The sequence below is a fragment of the Eurytemora carolleeae genome, unplaced genomic scaffold, assembly GCF_000591075.1.
Source record: "Eurytemora carolleeae unplaced genomic scaffold, Eaff_2.0 scaffold3, whole genome shotgun sequence".
NCBI lineage: Eukaryota > Metazoa > Arthropoda > Copepoda > Calanoida > Temoridae > Eurytemora > Eurytemora carolleeae.
This window is the reverse complement of record NW_019397377.1, coordinates 962,525-989,555: the sequence shown is the minus strand read 5'-3', so window position 1 is coordinate 989,555 and position 27,031 is coordinate 962,525. Positions and strand designations below refer to the sequence as shown.

At 31.6% G+C, this 27,031-nt stretch overlaps 2 protein-coding genes across 2 annotated transcripts in view; both read right to left on the bottom strand.

Moving 5' to 3' along the window:
- Positions 1–280, bottom strand: part of LOC111713866 (MAPK regulated corepressor interacting protein 2) — a 3,501-nt gene extending 3,221 nt beyond the window's left edge. The window contains exon 1 of the mRNA XM_023488838.1: positions 135–280. Coding sequence (XP_023344606.1) covers positions 135–189 — 55 coding nt within the window. The 5' untranslated portion in view covers positions 190–280. The remainder of the gene's footprint in view (positions 1–134) is intronic.
- A 5,232-nt stretch (positions 281–5,512) lies between these two features.
- Positions 5,513–26,796, bottom strand: LOC111713933 (phosphatidylcholine translocator ABCB4). Its single transcript, XM_023488924.1, has 42 exons — positions 26,431–26,796; positions 26,270–26,364; positions 26,131–26,205; positions 26,023–26,071; positions 25,766–25,948; positions 25,555–25,655; positions 25,396–25,484; positions 23,849–23,937; positions 21,939–22,057; positions 20,389–20,669; positions 19,444–19,619; positions 19,245–19,372; positions 18,721–18,941; positions 16,173–16,353; positions 16,045–16,115; positions 15,924–15,985; positions 15,058–15,153; positions 14,443–14,537; positions 14,273–14,312; positions 14,118–14,216; positions 13,440–13,520; positions 13,183–13,223; positions 13,018–13,091; positions 12,731–12,810; positions 11,617–11,650; positions 11,363–11,422; positions 11,167–11,243; positions 11,071–11,117; positions 10,970–11,011; positions 10,762–10,800; positions 10,593–10,706; positions 10,338–10,410; positions 10,090–10,140; positions 9,767–9,855; positions 9,580–9,682; positions 9,204–9,314; positions 8,890–8,967; positions 7,685–7,743; positions 6,431–6,524; positions 6,305–6,355; positions 6,098–6,211; positions 5,513–5,916 (listed from the first exon to the last, which is right to left on the bottom strand). Exons 2-42 carry the CDS (start codon positions 26,278–26,280, stop codon positions 5,821–5,823), a joined length of 3,774 nt encoding a protein of 1,257 aa, XP_023344692.1. The 5' UTR covers positions 26,281–26,364; positions 26,431–26,796; the 3' UTR covers positions 5,513–5,820.
- Between the last annotated feature and the right edge of the window lie 235 nt (positions 26,797–27,031).

The following is a 27,031-nucleotide window of genomic DNA, read 5'->3' as shown; positions in this document are numbered from 1 at the left end:
TAAAAAAAACTACAGGGGGGGTTAAATTGACTCCCCGGGCCCCCCAGCAGGAATAGGGTTAAAGATGCTAAATAGATGACTCTATGTATATGATCAAAAGTATGGAGGAAATATATTATGAGATAATATAATACCTGATCTTCTGGACTTCTGAAGGATTTGTGTTGGTCCCTTAGCAACAGTATACATCTCAAAGTACCAGTATATGATGTAACTACTTAGTATACTCAATCACTGAGAAGAGCCTGAAAGATACTCGTAACTCGTGACTAGCACTGAAAACTTGAAAATCTGACAGAGTGACCATCCAGTTTATGTCAAACTATACAATGTAGAAACAAAATTAGCCCAGATTTTTTAAATTTTAAAAATCTATTTCTTAACTCATTTTTTTATCAGAATATTTGTAAAAACTTTGTAGATTTTTTTCTATTACAAACCTGTTCGTGTGAGTTTGAGTGTGACAGGCCGCCCTGCAGAGCGCCGGAGGATGAGGTCGAATATGTATCACACACGTTATAAACGCATTTCTTTTATATATGTTAGAATTTATATAAGTTATCACTTATCGACATCAGAGCTTTAAACAAGAAATTTCGAAAAAATAACCGTTTTCATGAATATTAAATAGATGGTTCATCTTGAAAATTATGTTGTAAACGTTGTGGAAAACTTCTTTCGGATTCATTTGCATGGGACATATTAAACTTTTTAAAGATCTGTAAATCATGACTTTGAGCGAAAATTCGACGTGGATACGTTTTCAGAATTAGTTTTTTTTTCAATTATTAAATAACGACGACATCAAATGTAAAAAAACGTTCTAGAATAAACTATACAAACGTGATGTATAGGAACATGTTGAGAAAATAAAAATTAAGCTTATCATCGAAAATAAGTAATCTTGTTCATTTATTAGTTTCTATTTTCTCAATATTCTGGATCATTACTCACAAAGATTTTCGCAGATTTTTTAGAATTATTATTGAAAAGACGACATTTGAAGAATTTGAAGAAATCTGCGAATAAATTCAAAGAAGATAAGAAATTCAATATAATAATGAAAACGAAATAAATGATTTTAGCATTGATTTATTGACAAATTTCTTTTGAGAAATATATTCTTAACCATCTAATTAGATTACTGTATAATTTGTACTTAAATTTTCGTTGTCGTTATTTCATAACTAAAAAATAATTCTGAAAATGTATCAACCCCCTAGCCCAACGTAGAAGTTTTGAACGTCGAATTTGCGCTCAAACTCAGGATTTAAAGATCTTTAAAAAGTTAAATATGTCTCAAATGAATCCGAAAGAAGTTTTCCACAGCACTGCATACTCAGTTCAACAACCTTACATAGCCGGTCACTCCCTTTATATTTGCTTTGAACCATAAAAAATGCTAGTTTTAAAGAAAAATTAGATAAGGAAGAATGGGAGAAATTCAAAGAGAGATGAATTAGGATAGAAGGAGAAAAGGGGGGGAAATATTTGATAGGATGAATTAACAAGGGATGAGGACTAAAGAGAGGATAAACTAAGGAGAAATGAGGATAAGGTGAGGGTGTAAAGGATAAAAGATATAAGGAGAGGATCAGGAAGTCTGTTCTTAATCTAATCTTAATCTTCTCAAATCTACTTTTCTAAATGATTGGTGTGTGATGACTGATGAGAGTGTGTAAGATGGAGTCCTGAGTCCTTAGGCACACTGCCTGAACAAACTAAATCTTTGTTTTGACCCACTTCCACTTGTCAGATTTTGATAAAATTTAGCTTTTTGGAAAGCCTTTGACATAAGGAAACGAATTGCACAAGTTTTGCGAAAAAAATTGCAAATTTTTTCCCAGCACATCCTGGTTTTCAAGTACCCAGCAGAGATAGGGTTAAACAAACATCGATTAAAATATGGTTAGCTGACAATTATGAATACATTATACAATACTTTGGGAGAGTGCTAAACAAATATGAAAATGTTACCTAAATTACTGGGATCTGGATAACTCTGAAGTGTCGCCAGACCTTTCACCGAGCATACCATATACATTTTATTAGATTTTAGCTCCAAAAAACTATTTAGGTAAATACGGAATGATGTTTGCGTCAGAATGTTTAAATTCTTCCAATTTTTATATTTTATTTTTTTAGAAAACGTTTTTAACGGATTTCGAAAAATATGCTCGGCATTCTTAGATAGTTGCGCAAGCGACAAGAGAAATAATTAAATTAGTTAAAGTCGTATGTTGCAATTTTCTCAATTTGTATGGACGCTAAGTTTTTCGGTATGAGACGTCTTTAACAGTTTTCTCCTTATAGACACAACAGGCAGAAGTAAGATTAGTAGCGATCAAAAGCGGCTTTTTATCGCATATTCAGCCTATACCCCCTTTCATTTTTCGCGAACACTCCCTTTAAAGAAGGTGGCTTAACTAACACCAGGTTGAGCATTAAAGGGACTGTGAGCATAATTTCAAATGACCCTCTATGCAAAGATGGCAATGCCCCGATTCACAACGGTACTCTTGAAAACTAATCAATCATGTGGAAAACCAAAAGTATACTTTTTAATTATGGCAATATCTAAACTATTTCAATGCCACAAAAATACAACAAATGATAGATTGTTTTTTTATAGTTTTGATAGTTTTATAAATAAGATAATGGGCACAAGGCATTACATCAATACAAAGAAGACGACTGTTTTATTTAAGGTTATATAGTTAACAATCTTTTTTTTAATTAACAGTTTACAAGTAATCAAAGTGAAGCTTTTTTTACTGGACAGCTTCTCTTGACTTTTATGATTTCATATAGTTTAACAGCTTAATAGAAATCAAAATAGAAATCGAAAGTTGTCTTTATGGTATTGATATAATCGTCTAATTTACAAAGATATTCATAGCCGCTGCACAGGTGACCTTGAAGACCTATACTTAACCTGTTTGTTTATTAGCAGATTCAACCTCCTGGAAAATGGGATTTTATGAGATATCTTTAAAGATGATAAGACGTACTTCAAGGGATTCAAGAAATATTTAAGCGAAGGAAACCGAACGGTTTAATAAACCAAAGAACGTTAGTTACAAAAAATAAAAATTTTAATCTAAAAAGGATTGAGTAGAGTACTATACTTTAACTTAAAAAAAGATATTCAAATAATACATTTTTTTAATTAATTGTAAATTAATTCATAACTTTTTTGTAGTAACATCCAAACTCTGGAGTGAATTACAGTTTTAAAGTTGTTGGGTGAGCTAAATACATGACAACTTCAGTAAGATCAATAACAACTATACCATTCTAACTTTTATACTTCTAAAAAGTTAGAGGGGCAATATATAGTTATTAAGTTATTCACTATACTATTGGGCCTATGTCCTGGTTTATGATTTTGCTCAGAAAATATGCTGAGAATATTTCAAGATATTCCTGAGGAACTCTTGAGAAAATCTTGGGAAAATTTCCCAGGAATTGGTTCTGAAGAACTTTTTGCTGGAAATTCCCAAGAATTTCCACAAATTTAGTGGCCATTTTCACCAATTTTTCTGCAGAATTGGAAACAAGAAATTCCCATGGAATTGGTTACAAGAAATTCCCTGGAATTGGTTACAAGAAATTCCTCAGACCTGGTTCCTTGGAATGGGTTACGAGAAATTCCTCGAAATAGCTGTTGACATTTTCACTGAATTTTCCTGTGAAAGAATCCTGGGAATTTTCGTGGATTCACAGGAAAGATTCCTGGGAATTTCCGCGGATTTTCCGCAAAATTGTTACTTATTGTTACTTATTATTGAGTCTTAAATACACAAAAAGAGGAGTGATTGGTTGGTGATTAAAACATGATTATCTTCTGATAATAATTGCTGGGTTAAATAAAAATGTTGTTTTTAGAATTTTAACTTATATCACTTCAACGTGGATTTTGTTTTGGTTTGCGACTCGAGTATCGGAGAATGTTTGGTTTGGTGTGTATGTTAAGACTCTGGACCGGAGACAACTCTTAGTAAAGACGACTTTCAAAAAAGATCTGGGGAGTTTAATGATTTTGTTCAACAATATTATGTTGTACATTATCTGTAATCCTAACTACGCTTGTTAATAACTACGTAAAAACATATTGTTGTATAAATACACTGCATCGGTCCATAACATTACCATGTATTTCGATTTACTTTAATTACGTTCATTAATTTAATACCAAGAAAATACAAGTCAGTTGAACATGAATCTAGGTGCTTTATTAGGTTTAGTCACCTATTAATTCACTTGTAGAGAAGCAGAGGGTCAGCTCGGTGTCTTGAAAGATAGATACATATTGAGGAACCTTTCGTTCGAGATTGAGTTGTATCTGTTCGATAGATTTTAAGGAATACTTATAGCAACGTATTATTATTGAGGAACCTTGAGTTCTAGATTGAGTTGTATCTGCATAATATATATTGAGGTATACAAGAGCATCATATATGGACGGATACAGACTGAGTATTATAGCTGAGAGTCAGCACGAGTTGTATCTTTAAAAGACTGATAACATTGAGGGATACAAGAGCATCATATCTGGACTGATACAGAGAACTTATTGGAGTTAGGCATTTGCTAGAAACCTATAATTGTTTTTCACTTTGATATTGCACGCAACCATCAAAATACGATGAAATAAGAGCAATTCACAAATTTCAGGGTGTTAAAAAAACTTTTGTCTCTCAGAGGCTTAATTTTTACCCGATAAAAATGAAAATAATACCACCCTGTCTCTAGAGTGTTAGGACTACGGGAAAAAATTATCGGATTGGTCTACCCTGCTCTGAATAAATGCTCTTTGTCTCTTGGGGATGGGATTAGCCCACGCAGGAGTTCCTTTTTCACATTACTGTGCTTCAGTTCACAGAGATTTTTTTTCATTTCATCCTTGCAACCTTTTATTTTTTATGCCCCAATTACTCTCAATTATAGGCCGGCCATAGTAAAACTTCATGGACATTGTCATGTGTCAGTGTAACCAAACTTTGCAATGAAAAAAGTCAGGGTGTGTTGTTATACAGTGAGAACCAGAAAACTGTGGAATAGGAATTCTGAAATCTGTTTTACATAAGACAAATTATTATGCTTGATTTTGAATTAGATGTTTAAGTGAAAGAGTGAAAGAACTTGGATAAAGGAGGCAAAATGGGGTAAATTTGCTCCCTTCTTAATTTTTTATTATTAAAATCAAATCAAGCCTTGGTGCAAAGTTTTACTGAGCTTCATGCTATACAAAGTTATATAGGCTGTCCCCTTTAACAGTAAAATAAAGTTAACAACAAAATTTATTTATTTTTACATTCATTTTGCACAACATCACTTGTCTTTATCCTTTTCATCTTCACTTTCATTGATAATAGAATGAACAAAAATGAAAATCGGAAACAAAATTAAGTTTGAAGTAAGAAAACATGATAGCAGTTTATAAATTGTTTGTCATTCAAAAAGAATATTTGATGACGATAAAAATTATCATAAATAATAGCTAAGAGTATATGTTTTCAGAATTTTGATAGGGCAGCTAGACTTATAAGGAAAAAATTAGCTTAGAGCACATTTATCTTATAATTCTATATTAATTTAATTAGTTTTTCTTCAACATTTAGAAAGTCAATTACACACCTTGGTTTACACAAATATTCTGTTTAATATCTATTCCATGGATCCAAATAAGTTTAATTGATATTTTTCGTCCCCAAATGTTCTTATGTATATAGGTATTTTTTGGCGTGGTTTGTAATTTACTTTCGATGCGGAAAATATCTCTGTGAGTTGTGCAAAAAGTTCATGTTAAATATTTTTTCAGTTTTTATTTTGTTCCGTTTCTCCTTTAATCCACAAGTTGTAGTACACCCTCTTTTGCTCCATAAGATCTGTATGGGAACCACATTCAATAACCTATAGTTAGTAAATGCTATTAAATCAAACCTACGTTTCAATCCATTCTATGTATATATAAAACGAATAAATTGTTTAGTCTGTTTATAACAAATTTTTAAAAATCAAGAAACCAACAATGGTAATATTTTTTGTGGCGAAATGAAGGCAAAGACATTAATTGATTTCCTTCCTCTTTCACCTGTCCTTTGTCCATGATATAAATGATGTCTGAAAACTGGATTGAAGATAAGCGGTGTGCAACAGTGATGGAGGTCCTCCCAACAGCAGCCTCATCCAGTGCATCTTGAACTATCTAGAAGAATCGTCCCAACGTAAGTGGAAATACTTAATGCAAAAAAAAGATTTAAAAAACGATTTCCCCAAAAAATTGTTTTTATATAAAAACCTGTTCATTTTCTGGGTCTAATGCAGATGTAGCCTCATCTAGAAGTAATATCTAGAAGGAAAAACACCATGACATAGAATTTTGGTCACAATTTGACTATTTTAATCATAAACTCTATAAAATTACCTTAGGATGTCTTATTAGCGCCCTAGCAATGGCAATTCTTTGTTTTTGTCCACCAGACATTTGGATTCCTTTCCCTCCAACCCTAGTTTCGTATCTAAAAGAAGAAGAAAAAAATAAAATATAGTTTATTTGACTTATTTCCTATTTTCTTGTTGCATTTGTCAAAAAAAAGCTCAAAAAAAACTTGAAAAATACTGGCCGAAATGAAAATACCGCTTTTAAAATTATTTAAGCTGCAGTTTAAACAGTGACATCCAAAAAATGTGGAATTCGAAAACTAAATTGCGACATTCTTATGTATAATGTTAATATCAGTAGCATGTAGGCTGTACAACAACTGTATTAGAACAAGGGATTTGATTATTTTAAAAGATAGGAATTTCCATTACAGCATTGTTGTATGAAGTTAAATTAGATATAATTAAGTTTTCTGAAATCTGTTAACCCTATTCCTATTCCTATTTGACCCCTCCCCCCCCTGTAGTTTTTTTACATAACTCAAAAAGTATTGGTCTGAGGCTGTTGAAATTTTCTGACTTTTCCTACATACCCAAAGCCCTCCCTTTAGGCCTAAAACCGGGTTTTAATACTAACTGACTCATGAATGACTGCTTTTTCCAGTAACAAACTAAATCTTTGTTTTGACCCACTTCCACTTATCAGATTTTGATAAAATTTAGTTTTTTGGAAAGCCTTTGACATAAGGAAACGAATTGCACAAGTTTTGCGAATTTTTTTGCAAACAACCTGTCAAAGGAAATTTGCACATTTTTAGTTTTTCTTGTTTAAAAATCAGGTTATTCAAAATTTTGCTAAATATTTTGCATATTTGAAATGGCATGGTCATGGGCTTTTCAAAAATGTATAATTTTGAATTTTTTGGACAAATTTTTTTTGAAATCATTTGTACTATATAACTGGATTTTGCGATAAAAAATTCAATTTTAGCAAATTTGCAAATTTTTTTGCAGATTCTAAAAGTAGAGCACAAGAGCTTTCGAATGATGTATCATTTGTCATATCAAACATGGGATTTAGAGGGGGGGTCAAATTGAACCCCCCCCCCAGCATATCCTGGTTTTCAAGTACCCCAGCAGAGATAGGGTTAAGACAATTTTGGTCAGCAAGGCCATTTATGTTGTCCCAGAAAATTTTTTTTTGTAAGCGATAGCACAAAACGCATTAAAATAACTGAATCAGATTTTAAATAAATATCTAGATTTTGATTAGATTTTTAGATTATATTAATCTTACCCGTTGGGGAGAGAAGTTATAAAGTTGTGTATGTTTGCTTTTCTAGCACACTCGATAACCTATAAGCATGCATGGCTCTCAATAATGTAATGTAGATAGGTAAACTGTATCTTTATTTTACTCCAGTCTACCCTTTAAACTGTGGATTAAGAGACAAGATTAAAGGAGGATTGAAGACGTAATTTCTATAGACTCTCGATTCAAATCAGTACCCATAATTAAACCTTTGTCGGAATAAAAATGTCAAAGTTATTGACTTTTTGATTTTTGATTGATTTTTTCCGTCTCAGTTTCTCTATGAAACTGACTAATGGATTTCTTGCTACAGAAAAAGGAAATTGTGAAAATAGCACTCAAGCTAGAAACACGAAAATAGCTTGTACTTAATTTCGCTCCACATCTTTTTTAAATAGAGGTGCGCCTAGGGTTGTTAATCGTTTTTGAAAACGATCGTTAAACGATCGTTAAACGATCGGTTTTTTTTCGTTTTCAAAAACGATCGTTTCGTTTTCGGAAAAAACGATCGTTTTTAAAAACAACCCACTCGTTTTGAACTTTCAGAAAACGAATAGCGATCGTTTTTGAAAACGATCGTTTTTATTAAAAAGATTTTTTTATACGATTGATCGTTTTAAAAAATGATCGTTCTTAAAAACTAGCGTTTTGAAAAACGATCGTTTTAAAAACGACCATTTTTTAGAAACGAACTTTTTAAAAAACGATCGTTTTTAAAAACGATCGGTTCGTTTTCTATTTTTCGTCGTCGTTTTCATAACGAAACGATCGTTTTTCTGAAAAATGAAAACGTTAACATCCCTAGGTGCGCCCCGCAAATTGAACACAAAAAGCAAAAATTTCAAAACTCCAAAACTCATTTTACAACATGTATAAATGCTACTTAAAGTTAACAGCATTATGACAGTCATTTAAATTTTAAATAAATTTACTTCAGTTTAACCTGCTTGTACATAGATATTCTCAATCAAGGAATTAAGAAAAACTAGTTCTTTTTTTAAGTATTTATTTCTTTAATGTTTATTTCATATAGAAAAATCTATAATGATTTTTTTCTTAAAAATCTTAAAGAAGAAGTTTCAGATAGGAGAAAGAAAAAATGTGCAATGCAAAAATTTGTTGCACCCTCATAGCTTTTAAGAAAATATTGTAGTAAAAATGATGGCCAAGTTAATTCTTTAAAACTCTACCTCCTCAATAGAAACATCTCTTGAATTGTCGCCGTACATTATGTTCTCGGCAATTGATCTATCAAACAACACTGGCTCCTAGATTTAGCTTTAATACACACAAAGAAGAATCGAAGAATCTGTATGCAACAATATTTTTATTTTTGCCAATTTTCAGATCAATCACATATCAGCTAGAGTTTGAGATTTTAATTTCTGAATTCTTTCAGATAAAAGATATCTGATTTAAAAACAAAAACAAAAAATTGATTGTGATTTTGAGGTCTTATAGCTCATGTTCAGATTAAAATCATCTAATAATCCAACGCTATCACCTGTGACACTATACCAATCTGAGATCTAAGCCAAGCCAAGTTGATATTCTTTAACTTTTCGTTTTGAATGGTTAAATCTCCACCGTCAAGCTCGTAAAATCTCTGGATCAACTTAAAGATAATTATCTTAATAAATGAAATAGCGCGCATGTTTGTAGTCCTCATTTGTGCATGTTTGTACGTCCCAAACTCTCGTTTTCTTCACAGAGAGGTTAACCAACGATATCTTTGTATAATTGAGTCTAGGCCAAATCAAAGAAGCAAGCTAGCAATCAAAATCAATCAAATTTAATTATTTAATGTTTGATGAAATTAAAACATAACAACTCTTTGAATTGATAAATATAGTTTAAAATGTCGATACATCATAACTTACTTGGATTACGGTTGATTTACCACAACCTGAAGCTCCAACCAAGGCGACCTTTTCTCCTTTTCTTATTGAAAGTCTCAGACGGTTAAGCACTTTTTCATTTCGTCTAGAAAATTTAAATACATTCATCAAACAAGGATAAAATATAAAAGAAGCTTCAACAATAAGGTAAAGATTTGTAAATATCTACCTAGTTGGGTAAGAGAACTCCACGTCAGTAAAAGTTATGTCTGCCATGTTTTCTGCTGTAATAACTCCTTCCTTACTATCTACGTCAATCTATAAATATAATTTTATCCCAACATTATACTTAACCTTATCCCGAATTTATGGTAGGGTGGGGGTGAATTAAAAAAATTCTTTTGATATCAATTATTATATGTAGAATTTGAAAAAGCATCACTTCCAAAAGACTCACCTTTCGGTTCTTACTTATGTAATCTACTTAGCATTTTTGGTCGTTCTCTGACCAGTAACCACAAACACAAATGACAAAAAGTGTAAAAAATTGACCTTGGATTTTCTTGCCCAGATGGAAGAAAGTCGTCCTGCTGCCATCATAGCCTAAGTTTAAAATGTTACTTATTTTTCATGAAAATCATTTCCAAACGCAAGAGGAAAATCATGTATTATTGTAATATTTGTTCTCCATTTTTTAAGAATTTTAAATATTTAGACTACGAAGTATGCTTAATTGTGTTTGCACTGTGTTCATATATTTCTTTAAACTGCTTCCAACAATTATATAACTAAAATACTTCCTTTTGTAGATCAGAAGTAAAGGCAAAGGAGTATCCGATCATTCCAGCACCGCCAATTATAGCGTTGGATACCCTGAAAAAATGAATATGAAAACCTAAAAGATTAGTCACTGTAAAATTAGAATAATGAATTGGGTTTGCGCCCAACTATTAAGTATTTGTTTTAACTTGATTAGGTAAAATCTCCCCCATATTGACCACAAAATTGCCAATATGCGAGCAAATAAATGATAATCTTTGTAAACTTATACTTACTTAAACACTTCAAAAAACTTGAGCTTTCCGCTTTGTATGAGGTATCCACCAATACCTATACAGGCCCCCCAGCTAAAGAACTGAATAGCCTGTGAAAATCCAAACACCAAACCTCTGAATTAAGTAAAACATATTTACATCTAAAAACACTAAAATAATATCATTATACCTCAGGTGTATCCTGCTCAATATCAGGGAGTGCGGATCTCTAGATAGAATTTAGTCAAAAAATGACCTTTTGTTAAATTTCTGAATTGCAAATAAAAGACTGCTTCAGGTTTAAACTAGCATTTTAATACTTTCAAAATATTTATGGATTTTCAATTTTTCATTATAATTGATTTTTTTTCCCCCTAATTTTTTAACTAATTATTTTCCTTAATTCCATCAGAAACATCATTATAAAACTTTCCTCGCTCCTAAAAAAAAAGATTGAAATTAATTGAGTTCAAAAACGTGTAAAAAAAAAAGTATTTACCTTGTACTTGCTACAGTTCTGATATTAGATATGGCATCAACAGCAAGCTAAAAAGATTCAGCTAAATTATTTTTAAAAATTTTTTCTTTTAATTACCTTTGTAGACCTCTCAAACGCTTTCTGTTCCACTGTATCTACGCCTATTATGACCTTCATGTGCAGGAAAGCAGCACCTAAATATATCCTACACTGCATATCATTATTTCAACCTACAAATGCTTGTTTTTCTTTTAATTTTTAAAATGTTTATTTCTTTGAAATATAAGTTAATGTCAAGGAAGACTTTTCTTACCGATCAGGAAGGGATAAAAGATTCCTGCTGCAAGCGTGAGTTCCCAAGAATAGTAGATTCCTAGAAATATGTTTTTTGACACAGTATATCCTTTTCACCATAAAAGAACATTTTCAGGCAGAAACGAAACCAAAAGATCCTTTTCCTTTCATCCTTTCAAATATGGCTACATTCATATTTGTACATAGCAAAATATAAAATTTATATAAAAAGATTTTTTGATTAATTAGTTTGCCGCTAAAATAAAATGTTACCAAACATTAATGAGATGATGCAACCAGCCACTCCCTGAAAAAGATATGAAAGCAAAAATGAGTAATTGTAAAAAGACTACCCTCAGCAAATAGCGTTCAAAGTAGGAGCAAGTTTGATAGCAAAATTTGGAACAAAATGTTAACTAAAGAAAACTGATGGTGTAATCCTTTAATATGTCAAACATAGGCAATTTATTCTTGCAGAGTTTATAGTTGAAAATGTTATTTCAAAAATCCAAGAAGTACCCAAAACTTTTACTCTTCAAATCAGGTACAAATTGATTAAAAAATCAACCATTCATTATAAAAAATCAACCATTTGTTATAAAAAACCAACCATTCATCATAAAAAATCAACCATTCATTATAAAAAATCAACTTTCCATTTATTTTTGTTTTGATATTTGCAAAATTGTATGATAAAGTGCCAATAAACTGATTTCTGTAAACTTTTGGTCTCAGTATTTTGTTTCTAATTTGTTTTATTATCTGGATATTTACCATTGCTACATTTCTTAATTCACTGTTTTAATACAAATCTTTAGTTCGAAGGATACTTCTCTACACTCTACAGTCTTTGTGAATATCATGTCATAGAAAACGGTTTCCTGAAGGCAATTTTAACTTGCAAAAACAATGGCTTATTAAAACATTGCTTTAATATTAATGCGTTTATAGTGTTTAATGTAAAAACAACCACATAGACGGGAGAAGAATGGTAATAATTGATTATACCCCTACTCATCATGCATGGTAAAAATTCATAATTAATCTAATTACAAAAATAAGTTTTGAATCCGAGAAAATAAAGTAAAAAGTTAAATATTTTATTTCTTAAGACCATTTGAATAACTAATTAAAAGCTAATTTTGTCTCGCTTTTTTAATCATTTTGATTAAAGTAGAAGAATTCCAAGATATTCGAGTAAATTGGCAATATCGTATGTTCTATTAATGACGGCCTTCAATATCTTACCATTTAAATAAAAAAAAGATAATACAAAATTAGAATTCCTAAACTGCTAATGTTGACATGTTTTTACCTACGCTGTAAATTTCAACTTTGAATTCATTCCAAAAATGTCCCAATTTTCTGTACGACATAAAAAAGATACCTGCAACACGGAACCAATCCTAGCACCTGTTGCACCCTGAACCTTTGATGCATCGGCAGACAGTCTAGTACACAGGGAACCTCAAATATAAACATTGCATTAATTAAATAGTTTCAATATTTACCCTTTATGTCGAAAATTGTTAACTAAGAAGTTCAATTTTCCTTGAAACAATTTAGTAAGAAAATATCATGTAGAGCATTTTTTCCGAAAATAAAACTTTTCCGTACAGAATTTTCAAAAGTCCTTTAAACAATTTTCTGAAAATAATCTTCTGTTAGTCTTACCCGTGTTGTTCCGTTGATCATCAAACCAACCAAGTTCTTGCTTCAACATATGCGTAAATGCCAATATTCTGAGCCTGAGTATTTAAAAACGGCTGTTTTTTTGTCCAAATTTTAAAGTTTTTGCTTATTGAAAACGTGTTGAAAACAAAAGAAAAACAGTTTAACCTGTAGGTCAGATGTTCGCCAGATATTCCAAACATGTACCCCTAGAATATCAAAATTCGTCATTATAAATCATAAATCTTTATATACATTATACACCCTGAAAGAATGGCGTCAAATACAAATTTCGAATTTGATCTTCAAACCGTTAAATCTGAAAACAATTTAGCTCGTTTTTTCTACAGTCTCATGCTATTGTAACCATGAGCATCTGAGGTAGGAAATTTTGCATAATTGTTAATATTGCATAAATAATTAACCTGTAAGAACATTGCCATTCCACTTGCAACGCCTAAACCAATGAAGAGGAAACAGTTATATAAAGAGTGGTCCCGTGCTTCCTTTAAATTCATAATATTTACTAGTCTGTCAAATAATAAGTTTCAGGGACACAACATACATAATTAAAATATCCGTTGATTTTGTTGTTTTGGCTTCATACGTTTATTGCATTTAGTATACGTTAAAATCAACTTTTCAGCCTTAAAGCATGATTTTTAACAAATCAGAGTGAACACTTCTATTAGCAAGATTTACAAGGGAGAACTGCCAACTTATCCCTAATTTTTCCGAGTATTTACGAAAAATTGCGTCTTTGCCACAAACTCAAAATTTCTAATCTCTATATCTTTGCAACTTGATTGTGTAAACCTTTTATATTGCACTCATTGATTACTTGATTTCGTAACAGAATTCATAGTTTTAAATATCTAAGGTCTACGTCAGCAGGTCACAAAGATATAGGGACTAGAAAATCAGAGTTTGTGGCAAAGACTCAATTCTTTTAAGAACAAAAACAGCAAACATGAGAAAAATTTGTATTAGATACATTTCCTCCCTACAGAATATTTAGTACATTTATTTCTGTGAGAAAAAGTTTATCATAAAATGTACTGGTAACTAATGTTGTTCAGAATGGAATATAACATATTATTTGCCTGTATATTTTCCCAGACAAAGATTGAAAGTACGTCCCCGAAAAGGAATGCGAAAGAAGGCATTACTCCACCCATCACAGCACTTGACAAGACTCCGATCTGTAAAAAATGTAATATTAAAAGTCAAATCTTACTTTGGAAATTAACAAGCTTACCAGAATAAAAGGCCATTCGCGCGCATTTAGATGTAGGATCCTAAAGAAAAAATTTAAATATTTAACATAATATTTGAATATTATCCTATTTTGACTCTTTCAATTTATATACTTGATATTATTGTTATGTAAATATCAAACTGGTTTTAAAATAATAAAATAGATAGTACTTGAAATAGTTTGTTTCCAGATGATCTTCTCTCTCTTTCTCAGCAATTTCTTTGATAAGGTCGTCAGGAAGCACTGTCTCTGTGTTAGGGGATTCCTGGACAGGGGACATACAAGAACTTTAACAAATTTTTCTCAGTCTGTCCCCAACTTTGCCCAGTCTGCCCCCACAGCTGTTCTGTTAGCTTTCAACCATGCCTGATCAGTCTTTTCCCAACCCTGCATAGCCTGACCCAGTCCCTGCTCAGTCTGCACCAACCCCTGCTTTGTTTGCCCCAACCCTGATCAGTCTGCCCCAAACCCTTCTTAGTCTGCCCCCAACTCTTCTTAGTCTGCCCCCAACCCTGCTAAGTCTGCCCCCAACCCTACTTAAGTCTGTCCCAACATGCTTCCAACTATCAACATGCTTCCAATTATTACACATGTTCAGTAAACCATGTAAAAAAATATGCCTCTCTGTTTTTTTAAGATATATAACAGTTTAAATATAAACTGCTAAACTGTTAAAAGAAATTAATACTTCAATCATATAAGCAGGTGGACCAAGTATGAACGGGATTGTAATTTATCTGGAAAATACATGGATGATTTTAAGAATTGTGAGTGAAAAAATTTACTTGGGTTGGCAGTCGTTGTCGACCTCTGGTTTCATCTTGAAAATTTGAAAGATCTACTTCTTGAGACAGGGACTCTAACACTAAATCCTCTTCAATCTGGAAAAACGTTAAACATGATAATATTTTTAGGTTGGTATGTTTAGGTTTGATTTTGTTTAAATTCTGTTTCTGGCAAAAATTGCGGCTAACTGATATCTGTAATATGGTTCTGGTTTGAGCTTCAATATTTCCTATGCGCATATCTATTTTTTCTCAAATAATTTATTTGTTAATGAAAAAGCGGGAAGGTTTTTATGGAATGGGTTATTGTGAATGTTCTTCCTTCTGAGAGAAATGGAAAGGAGTCCACCTATATTTTATCTATTCAAAAAAATGCAGTAAACTGTATTTCCACCAAACCAAAACGGACTTCTTCATAAGTATCTCTGATTTGAGAAGGCAGTTTATCTTCCTTGCGGGATGATTTTTATACAGTGTAGCAAAAAGAATGATTTTTTTGACTAAGCAGCATGCCATTGTCAAAGTAAATTGGCAGCAGGTCAATATCCCACAAAAGAAAAATAGGAAATCATGAAATTTGATAGTGTTCTTGAACTAAACCGCATTTAATTTAATGTTAATATTTCTTTTTATAACTTTTTTATGTAATTTCATTTGAGATTACAAATGCAATCGAGTGTATAGTTGATGTATATGCAGGTATGTTCATTTAGTTTTGCGAGGGCTCAGACGTTTAGAAGTACCTTAAAATGTTTCGCAAAACTTAATGAACATTTCTTTTCCCCCTTCATTGAAGCCTTCTTTATATAAAGAGCTTATAATAGTCACAAAACAATTATAATTATTTTAATTGACTTTAAATGTACCTCATTGGTTGCCTTGAATCCAAATTTTCTACTTATCATACTGTGGTAGAGTCCTCTTTTATCTGATAAAAGCATTTTAAAACTAACTTTTTATTCTAAATTTGCACAAAAAAATCCATACCCATTAGTTCGCTATGCGTTCCTTCCTCTTCAATGCTTCCTTCTTTCATAACAAGTATTTTGTCAGCATTCCTTAAATATGTTTTAATTAAATTTAAATTCGTTGAGGAGCATGATTGGGTTTCTTGCCTGATTGTAGACAGTCTTTGAGCTACAACGATTGTAGTTCTTCCATATTTAGCTCGTTCCATTGCACTTTGCACTAAACCTTCACTTTCAGTATCAAGTGCAGATGTTGCCTCGTCTAACAACAGGATTGAAGGGTTTCGTACTAGAGCTCTTGCTATGGCAACCCTTTGCTTTTGACCTCCTAAATAGAATGGTTAAAATATTTTAAAATTTATATTTGAAACGTGATACTAATTCAATTCAAGGCTGGGGGGTGCGTTTGGCGCCCACCCCTTAAAAAAAGGTATAGAGAATAGGTATAGGATTAAAATGCATGTACATAGCCCAATTTGCCAATGCCAGCTCATTGAAAAAAAAATTTGACCGATATATTTAATAGTTTGAGTGCTAGGGAGGGTTAAAAAAAGCCTTAAAAGGCGTCAGAAAAATGAAAAAAATATTTTTTTGTTTTAAACAAATATCAAAGTGTAACACATGTTTCTATATCCATTTTTCAAGGGCTTTTCAAAAAAATAGATATGTAGCTTTAGTCACAAAAAAGTTATGAGCTATTTTAGATTTTTTTACCGATTTTTTTTCCGCCCTGTATCAAACCCTATGCATTAAAAAAAAATTTTACAAAAAATCCTTTAAATTACTATTCATTAAAAGTTTCACGATGATAGTGTCAAAAATGAGAGTGCTAGGACAAAAAAACTACATAGGGGGCGCCAAACGCCCCCCCAGCCTGTTATGGTTAAATAATGCCACTTTCTACAATTTACAGAATGCGATGGTAGTTGCAAAAAGGTGGAAGCACAATCATCAAATCGAGGGTTTATTTTTTAAATCAAACAAACAGTTTATTAGCTTCGAGTAGAAAGAATGTTTATATACATTCAAATGATATTATTTTTTATTTAAAGCCGTGTTATTGAGTGGCTGCAGCAAAAAATATACCATTAGTGATTTCATAGACTATTTTTATCTTTAATTGAGACTGAGAGATGTCACTGATCTTTAAAACGATTGTAGCATAATATCAGCTACCTCTTTTTAGAAGTAAAAGGCTTCAATTTATAATCACAAAATACCCCTGGACATGGCATTTCCAAAAGATAGTCTGCCTTTTTTGTGCTTTCAAAGTTACAATTTACACTTAGAAAATTTCGTTCAGATTCTGATGAATTGAATTTATTTAATAAAATTAATTCTGAACGAAATTTCGAATACTTCTCTGGTAATGATAAAGGCACAAAATTAGCCGACCATTTTTTTAAAATATCAAGACTAAGCAAATTTTGTATCGAGAATCATACATGTAACGCTTAAGTAAAAGTTAGTTGACCAAAAAAATACCAAACACCATTTTGAGATCAAAGAAGTTCTTCAATCTGTATCCTAACTTTCAGGTTTATTGTGACGCCTTGTATGTTTCTTTTATCAATAGAAATAAAGGCAATTTTTATTTTTCGATAATGGGAAAAGTGTTAAAAGTGGTTCATCCTGGTCGAAACGAACCAACAAATATAAATAACAATTAAATATATAAAAGACCTTAAAAGGGGCGCATTAAGACTGCACCTGATTTCATGCATAATTTTATCTTCACAGATGCTGCCAATGCCTTCAATTTTCTTAGAATTCTTCTATTTGTATCATAATTTGGATTTTCATAAAGTTTTTTGTTACTCTAAATTTTTTGGAAGCTTTTTTTTATTTCGACCGGCAATGGTTAAAGGGACAGACCGGCTATGTAAGGTAGTTAAACTGAGTATGCAGTGTTTAGGATTCATTTGAGACATATGAAACGTTACCACGATGTATAATTATACTGAGTTTAAGTGCAGCATAGTCGATGTTCAAAATCATGAATTTGGGTGGGTACGTTTTCAGAATCGTTCTTTTTTTAAATTATTTAGTAAAGACGACAAAAAAATAAAGTAAAAATTATACAGTAAACTAATTAGATGGTTAGGAACATATTTCTCGAAAGAAATTTGTCAATAAATCAATGCTAGAATCAATTATTTTGTTTTCATAATTATATTGAATATCTTAATTTCTATGAATTTATTCGCAGATTTTTACAAATTCTTCAAATGTCGTCTTTTCAATAAAAAATCCAGAAAATCTGCAGATAATCTTTGTGAATAATGAGAGATTATAGAAACTAATAATTGAATAAGATTACTTATTTTCGATGATAAGATTAATTTTTATTATCTCAACCTGTTCCTAAACAACTAATTAGTTCACTGTAGAATTTTGTTTACATTTTTTGTCGTTGTTATTTTATATTAAAAAAAATTCTGAAAACGTATCTACCCAAAAGTACAATTTTGGAATGAAATGAAATCCAAAGAATTTGTCCACAACACTGCATACTCAGTTCAACTACCTTACATAGCCGATCTGTCCCTTTAATGGTAATATTAGGTAGCACAAAACCATTTTCCGTGTCGACGCTTATTATTTGATATTAAAATAAACGAAACGAAATAAACAAACAGAAGCAAACCTTGAAATACCATAGATGGATGAATTATCTAACACAATTACTACACACCTGATAACTGTGCTCCTCTTTCTCCAACATGAGTGTCAAATCTTTTTGGCAATTTCATAATGAAATCAAATGCATTGGCTTCCTTTGCAGCTTTAACAACCTCATCTTGAGTAACTTCAACGCGACCTACTCGAATGTTCTCCAAAATGCTTAAATCAAAAAGAACCGGTTCCTGACTAACAACACCGATTCTTTCGCGCATCCATCCAACATTCAAACTCCTTAAAATAATTTAGAATGATTATAAGACTTTAGTGTAACCCAAAAATTTAAAATGATTTAAATTTAAAAAAGTTGAATTTGATTCTTCTTGTAAATCTTTTTTTTTACCCTAAATATGATAACTTTTTTGTACAGGGATAAAAAATACGAACTTAAGTTACAATTACAAAATAAAACTTCTAATTTTAAGAAATCTTTTATGATAGATTATTATTTTTGTCTCAATTACAGTGCTTTTTGAGACACTCTTTCAGCAAAAAGTAAAATCTTACAATTCAAAAATTATCACGTTTTTAAATTACCGAATATTTCTTCCATCCAACTCTATTGAACCTTCCACAGGGTCATAAAATCGTTGAATGAGCTGAAGAACTGTGGATTTTCCACATCCTGATGCTCCAATAAGTGCAACAGTTTGTCCTTTCTTGACCTAAGTTACTTAATTAATTTGTATTCACAACTTTTGGAATTCAATAGAATATATAAAAAATTATTACATGCCTCAAATGTTATGTTCTTTAACACAGAGACAGTGTTCCGGGATGGATATTTGAAGGTTAGGTTTCGAAAACATATATTATCGTCTACAGAAATTGGTTTCATTCCTCTGTCGGATAAGCTGTCTATTTTAGGTGTTCGCTCAATGATTCTGAAGATTGCCGTGGCAGAGCTCATTGCTGAAACAAAAAATTGAAATATTTTTCAATTTGTTTTTTGATATAAGATGAACCATCCCCTTCATAGAAATTGTTAGATAATAGAAATAGAAACTGTTAGATAATGATATAAATTCATACTGGAGTAATCATTCTATTATGCCAGGAATTTTGTACCATTGAAACACAAACTTGCAGTTTGATAATTTAAAAACATGACAATATATGTAATTATTACATCCTAGGAAATATCCCGGTTCCCTGAGACAGGGAGCTTCCAAAGTCCTTGTCTGCTTTGTCTTGTCAGGGTGTTGGATGTAGCCGTAGGTCTTTTATGTAAAGCACTTACAAGTTTTTTCAGAAAAACTTCAAGGCTACTTAGACTGAAAGGAGTTGAGTTTTTGCCACAAACTCTGATTTTCTAATCTCTATATCTTTGTAACCCAATGTCGTAGACCTTAGATATTTCAAACTATTAATACTTATAGATAAAATAACCTAAGTTTGAAATATCAAAGGCTTGCACCATCAGGTTGCAAAGATATTGGGATCAGAAGGTTTGAGTTTGTGGCAAAAACTCAATTCCTTTGCAATTTTTTCCCTGCAAATATCTAAACAACGACAATAAACAAGGGGTAGCGCTGACCTTTTTTCAATTTTCGGTTTTAAAGTACCCCTTTTAAAAGACTTTTCATAGAGGGTCAGATAAATTTTCACATTTTACTCCAAAACCCTGGAAGCAATTCCAAAACCCAGAGAACAGCTGCACCCCTCCCTCCCTGACCTATACCTTGTGATAAAGCCTCCGCATATGGTGCAGATTGTCCAATCTGAAATCCACCAAGAAGCACACTAAAGAAGATGATTACCAGATTCTCCGGAGTATATTCATTTGAGCAGACCCACTCCCCCCTACATCTTTCAATATCGTCAAATATCAATTTGACTCCATACCAAAATCCAACACCATAAACGGTGTACATGATTACAAAAGTTATTCCACCAGAAACTCCGGTAAAAGCGCTTCGGACAACTCCAGATTTCCTTGCAGGCTTGAGTTTTTGAGTATATCTAGAAATATATAATACATAGACTGTAAAAGGTTATACAGGGTTAACCACAAAGAAAGAGACTTTAGGGACGACAGTACGGACTCTGTTCTTGGTGTACTGTATTAGTCTTATTCTTTGTGGATAACTCTGTACTATGTGGTGCTATTTCCTTAATGTAATACTGTATACATTATGCACATATTTGTAAAGCTTATAGTGTTCTACAAAAATAATCTGCAAAAATTTACAAAGGAACTGACTTTTTGCCGCAAATTCTGATTTTCTAATCCTTATATCTTGGCAACCCAATGTCTTAGACCTTTGATATTTCAAACTATGAATTCTGTTAGATTAAGAAGTCAAAGTTTGAAACATTAAAGGTTAACACCATCAGTTTGAGAAGATATTAGGAAGTGAAAATTTAAGTTTATGAAAAAAACTTTATTCCAATGCAATTATTTGTTTGTAAAATTTAGTTAAAACAAAATGTATTTAGAGACAAAGGTTACATGAATATGACAAATCATGCATTTTTTAAATTCCCTTGACCCGGCGAATCCAGTTATGAGAAGTAGGTCTAAATAAATTAATATAGTCCTGTTAAGGGAGTGTTCGCGAAAAATGAAAGGGGTACAGGCTTAATGCGATAAAAAAGCGTTTTTGATCGCTACTAATCTTATCTGTTGCGTCTATAAGGAGAAAAATGTTAAAGAATAACTTAGCGTCAATGAAAATTGAGAAAATTGTAACATACTGCGTAGACAGTTAGACCGTAAAAAATCTATTTTATTTCAAACAAATCATTCAGATATTACAACCTATAGTCATCGATTATCTTTCGCCACATTTGTATATAGTTTATATTTTTATATATTTGTATGGACGCTAAGTTATTCGGTATGAGACGTCTTTAACAATTTTCTCCTTATAGACGCAACAGATAGAAGTAAGATTAGAAGTGATCAAAAGCGCTTTTATATCGCATTAAATGCGCCTATACCCCCTTTCATTTTTCGCAAACACTCCCTTTAAGGTAAGATAAACAATCAAACACTTGATATTAAAGCCTGCAGTTTTAAATAGAAAGCTTGGACTATGTAATATAAAAGTAAGAAAAGTAAAAATAAATCTTGAATATCGTTATTAGAAATAGAATTAAGGCAAATTTAAAAGATACGAATCTCTATTTTTGTCTTCACGAATGGTTTCCAAATGGCACAACCAAGACAACATAGGTGTACCCCCAGAAGAAGATATTCGTTAAACTCAAATTTAAATATCAATTCACCTATCTACTTCTTTGGCCTCTCCTCCGAAAGCAAGGACAGTTTTGATATTGCTAAGTACTTCTTCTGCGACTGCACCAGCTTGTCCATATGCAGATGACTCTTTGAATGCGTAAGAAGCCTAGCAGCAAGTTATATTCTTTCAAAGGAATTGAGCCTTCGTCTCAAACTCTGATTTTCTAATCCCTAAATCTATGCAACCCGATGTCGGAGACCTTTCCAAACTTTAAATTCTTTAGGCATAAATAATCTATTTAGAAATATTAAAGGTTTACCATCAGATTGCAAAGATATAAGGATTAGAAAATTTGAGATTGTGACATTAGACACATTTCATATAAAGGCATTCACATACATTAGAGAAAAGATCAAATCAACGAAATAAATTGTTGACCTCAAATTATAATATATATAACGCTATCATTTTGTATCGCAGGTCCAAAACAGTTTTTGGACAAAAAATTTCTTTTTATCGAAAAGCTTGGGACAAATATAATTTCAGAAGGGGAGAAACTTAAATTTGAATTTCAAAAACTTAAAGGGAGTGTTCGCAAAAAAATTAAAGGGAATATAGGCTTAAGTCGAAAAGTAATCGATGGTGATTGCTACTAATCTTGATTACTTCTATCTAGTGTTTCTAACGCAAGTGGATTTTACTTGCGTGCAATTGCGAGCCCTTGCGCGCAATTCCGTAATAATTGCGCGCAATAAACGCAACAGAACTGGAAGTGTCATACACTAAACTGAACTGCACTAACATTTCAGTCTCAAATGCTAAGAAAATTGAATTTAAGCTTAATCTTTTGTTTTATAATATTCATTTGCAGCATGATAACCAGAAAACTCTGGCACAGGAAGACGACATTTTAGAATCAAGCAGACCAATGTAACTGAATAAGTGATTTAATAAGAAACTACTTAATGTTTTTTTGCTAATTTGTAACGACATCAAATGCACTGTGATGTTGTCCTTCTGTTCCATAGTTTTCTGGTTCTCACTGTAGCAAAATATCTAATTATGACTAAACAAACCTTACAATTTTAACCAAAAAAATGTTCCCATTTTAATGTTCATCCAAAGGGAACGAATGAAAAATGTATCATTTTAAAATGTAAATTAACTAGAAAATTAATAGAAACTTAAACATTTGAAAACTGTTGAAACAATTGTAAAACTTGGGCCTCGATTATTTAAAAATATTTTAACAATTTTCTCCTTATAGACGCAACAGATTGAAGTAAGATTAGCAGCAGTAATCACCGTCAAATATTTCATTTTTCACTAACACTCCCTTGAAGAACATGTTGTGCCTATATAATATTGTTATAGCCTGACTAGATATCTTTGAAAAGGAGGTTTATAAAATTCAGAGATTATTAGAGTGAATACTTCTAATATTTTTCCTTAACAAAACAAATTAAAAGACCATTAATATATGAAATATGTAATATGTATACATATCAATGTGAGTTAATAAATCTTTAATAATAATAATAATTTAATGAATTGTTTGTGCATTTGTATTAACACAGTGGTTATTTTTAGAGCTGACAAGCTTTTAGACAAAGCAAAAATAAAAAGATAATTTTAATTTCATTTTCATACAAATTGAAAATGCTTTTTTTATAAAGATTTATTTCACATTTTTAAAACTAAGCTTTATAGCACAGTGATACAATATATGTGGAGTAAAGTACATTTTCATATTAATACATTCATTTGATGTGCGTAATTGAAATAAAATTAAGGTTTACTTCATTCAATGACCTACAGATCCAAATTGGACAGCTATTTTAACATTATAGCTTGCACGATAATTACTTCAGAGCACAGTTTCATAAAATATAGACAAGAATCATGGCAGAAAAATTCATATTCGCAATTTTAAAATTTCCTTTAACAATATTTTACCTGGGCTTTTGTCAAAAATCCTGAAGCCATGCCCATAAGTGGAATCATTGAGAGCAGCACTAAAGTTAGCTCCCAACCCTTCAGAAATGCTAAAGCATGAGTATGTATAGTGTCTTTAAAAACCTCATTGAATACAGAATTACAGATCCCCCAAAAACTCAAATATCGATTTTTTTGTTTTTTAGAAACAACTCTAGCTAAGACTAATGGAAGTTTTTGAAAAGGGGACGGGAAAAGTTTTCGTTTGTAACAAAAATTTGGCAATGACGATTTGGTAAAAACCTGAAAAGACAAATTATTAATGGCTATTTGGTATCTTATCAAAAGTAATGACACTGTGTAAACTTTAGACACACATATAAAGTCAAATACAATGACGGATATGCAGTCACACATATAGACAAAAATACACCCCAATATATAATAATAAAATATTTTCAGTGTAGTCTGTATTTATTAGTAGAAAAACTACACGTATATTGCAGATAAACAAATCAAAATATATATATAAATCACCAAATTGTCACTTTTGTGTATTTACTAAACTAGGCTTTATAGGGGCGCTTCGCGCCCATCTTCTATTTCAATTGTGAACATTTTCTCTTTGTATTCATTGTCAAAGATAAACAAAGAAAACGCTTGCGGATTTCCTAAAAATAAATATGGATTTTCAAAATTTTATGTAAATCAAATTTTGCTGGAGGCGAATTTTTGAAATTTGGATCATCCATAAACCTTCCCTGGGGTCACGTGATGTCCCACTCAAAATTTGGTCCCGATCAGTTAAGCCGGTTTAACATTTATTGGATACAAACAGACAAGCAAAGTATATATATATATAGATAGGCACAATTGTGCACTTCCAAAATTGTCATAATTGTGTACTTACCAAATTGTCACATTTGTACACTATATCAAACTGTCACAATTGTGTACTTACCAAATCATCATTACCAAATTCTGCTTACAAACCTCTGTACCAAATACCAAATATGATTTTTTGTCCTCCAAGATCAAGTTTTTTTTTCGTTATAAAAGACTAAGAATAATATTCAGGAACAAGGAAAGTTTTAAGGGTAATGTTCCTTCTTGTAAACGTTTTTCCGAAAAAAACCCCCAGAATTTTAGGGTAACCCCATAGCTGTACAGCATAGGGGAGTCAATCACTAAATCCAAATTAGGTTTGAGGTCATTTACACAGAGGATTCAGTTCATGGATCAAAGATGAGTTATTTTTGTAACAGACAGTGAATATATCTGTATTCTAAAACTGGACTTGTAAATTCTTGATAATTCAGCTACTCTTATTTTCAATTGTAAGACTGAATCTGGGATAAGCATGATAATTCATGTTACTACAGGTTCACACAGCGCTAAGTTGTGTGAATGTGCTGAAATATGTGGATAATTCCACTATTGAAACTTCAGATATATATATGTATATGAAACATAAATAATGATAAAAAATATTTCTTATCGCTATTTTTAGTTTTCAAAAGTTGACTGCTCACATTGTTAAATAATTTATTCTCAAATGTTGACCAAACCTGTTATTATTGAGCAGACGAATGTTGACATAAAGAAGCAGAGCATGCCTATTTTTTCACCTAAACCTTCTTGAATCTTGTTTAAATCCCTAAACGTTGATATTCAATGAACCAATATGAAAATATTTTATCAATTATAAAAATCATGTATATACTAACTCTGTCATCTTTGTTGCAAAATCAGTTGTCGTTGTAGTGTCGAACCAACTGATATCTTGCCTCAGAATAGCTTTCAAGAACTCCGTTCTTATTCGATAAGCCTTATATAAACAGGAAATAATTTTAGATTGGATTTCTCTAATTCCATGAAAAAAATACATTATCAACCATAAGGTATGGAACTTAAACAGTGCAATTTTTTTTTATAAACCTGGCGCTCTGCTGCGAGATTCAGACTGGTAACAAACAAATAGCTTGCAATCCAGACCATTATTCCAATACTAAACATCTTTTTGCTGAATGTCAAAAGATTTTCGGCCATATTGAGGTCTGTACAAACCAGGCCTGGAGGAATCTGGGGTTCCGTGCTATTCCTCCATGATGAGAAGGTTGTCTAAATAAATTCTAATAATTCGAAGTAGATATTGGCCTAAAGAAAATGTGACTATTGTTATAACAGGATCTTACGTTATCATCAGCGTCCGTTATGATCTCACTTGCCTCGGTAGAAGATTGTCTATATATAATTTTGTTTGAATGAGTCGATAAAAGAATCTTTTTCGTGAACAAATTTACCTGTAGGCCGTTATACTGGCGTTATACAGAATGCAGTTTTCATTATCAACAAACATTTGAAGTATACTCCCAAACCTTTGAGAAAAATACTAGTTTGAATAATACCTTTCTAAACAAAATTTTAGAACTTCTAACAAACCTGATAGTCATCAAAGGAACAGCTGTTCCACAACCTATAGCTGAACAAACTCCTAGGCATAAGAGCAGAGTGTCCAATGGAGTAGCGAAACCAAACTGAACAAAGAAGTTTTGAAATCTGCAGTTTAGATGTTTTGTATGGATAAATAATATTATACTCACTAATTTAAACACAGAGATTTGGTCTTTCTTCTGTTTTTCCTTTCTTTCTTTTTCTTTTTTTCGTTTCTTTGTCTTTTTCCTTTCCTCTTCATAATTGGTTTTTTTCTTTTCTTTTTTTCCCTTTCCCTTTTTTGAACCGGGAATTTTCAACTCTGATGGTTGGACTGAATTAGACTTGGACAAATTCTTTAAACTTTTTAACTTATTGTCTTGAGGTTTAGATGTAGATGCAGATGATACTGAGGCAGCTGGGAGAAAATTACCCTTACAATATTATAAAATGGAATTTGTAAAAAAAAAATGTTTTTTAATATATTGATTAATATCAATTTTTTGTTCGGCAAAAATGTATCATCGTTGAATATATTAACAAAATAATAAATTAACAGAATGCACAACAAATTTGAAATTGGGAACCTGGTGGTGCAAACCTTTGATATTTCAAGCTTAGATTATTTGGTTTAACAGAATTCATAGTTTGAAATATCAAAGATCTACATTGGATTTCAAAGGTATAGGGATAAGACAATCAGAGTTGGCAAAAGCTCAATTTCTTTCTATCAAATTTTCTTTTTGATATTTTTGATTCTTTCCTCTCTCT

What these genes read in the sequence shown, in the direction of transcription:
- LOC111713933 (XM_023488924.1), bottom strand. An exon ending in AACGCATAGCGAACTAATGG is followed by an intron (nt 15,986 to 16,044) that starts GTATGGATTTTT and finishes TGCTTTTATCAG; the next exon opens with ATAAAAGAGGACTCTACCAC. An exon ending in TCTGGGCAAGAAAATCCAAG is followed by an intron (nt 9,856 to 10,089) that starts GTCAATTTTTTA and finishes TTATATTTATAG; the next exon opens with ATTGACGTAGATAGTAAGGA.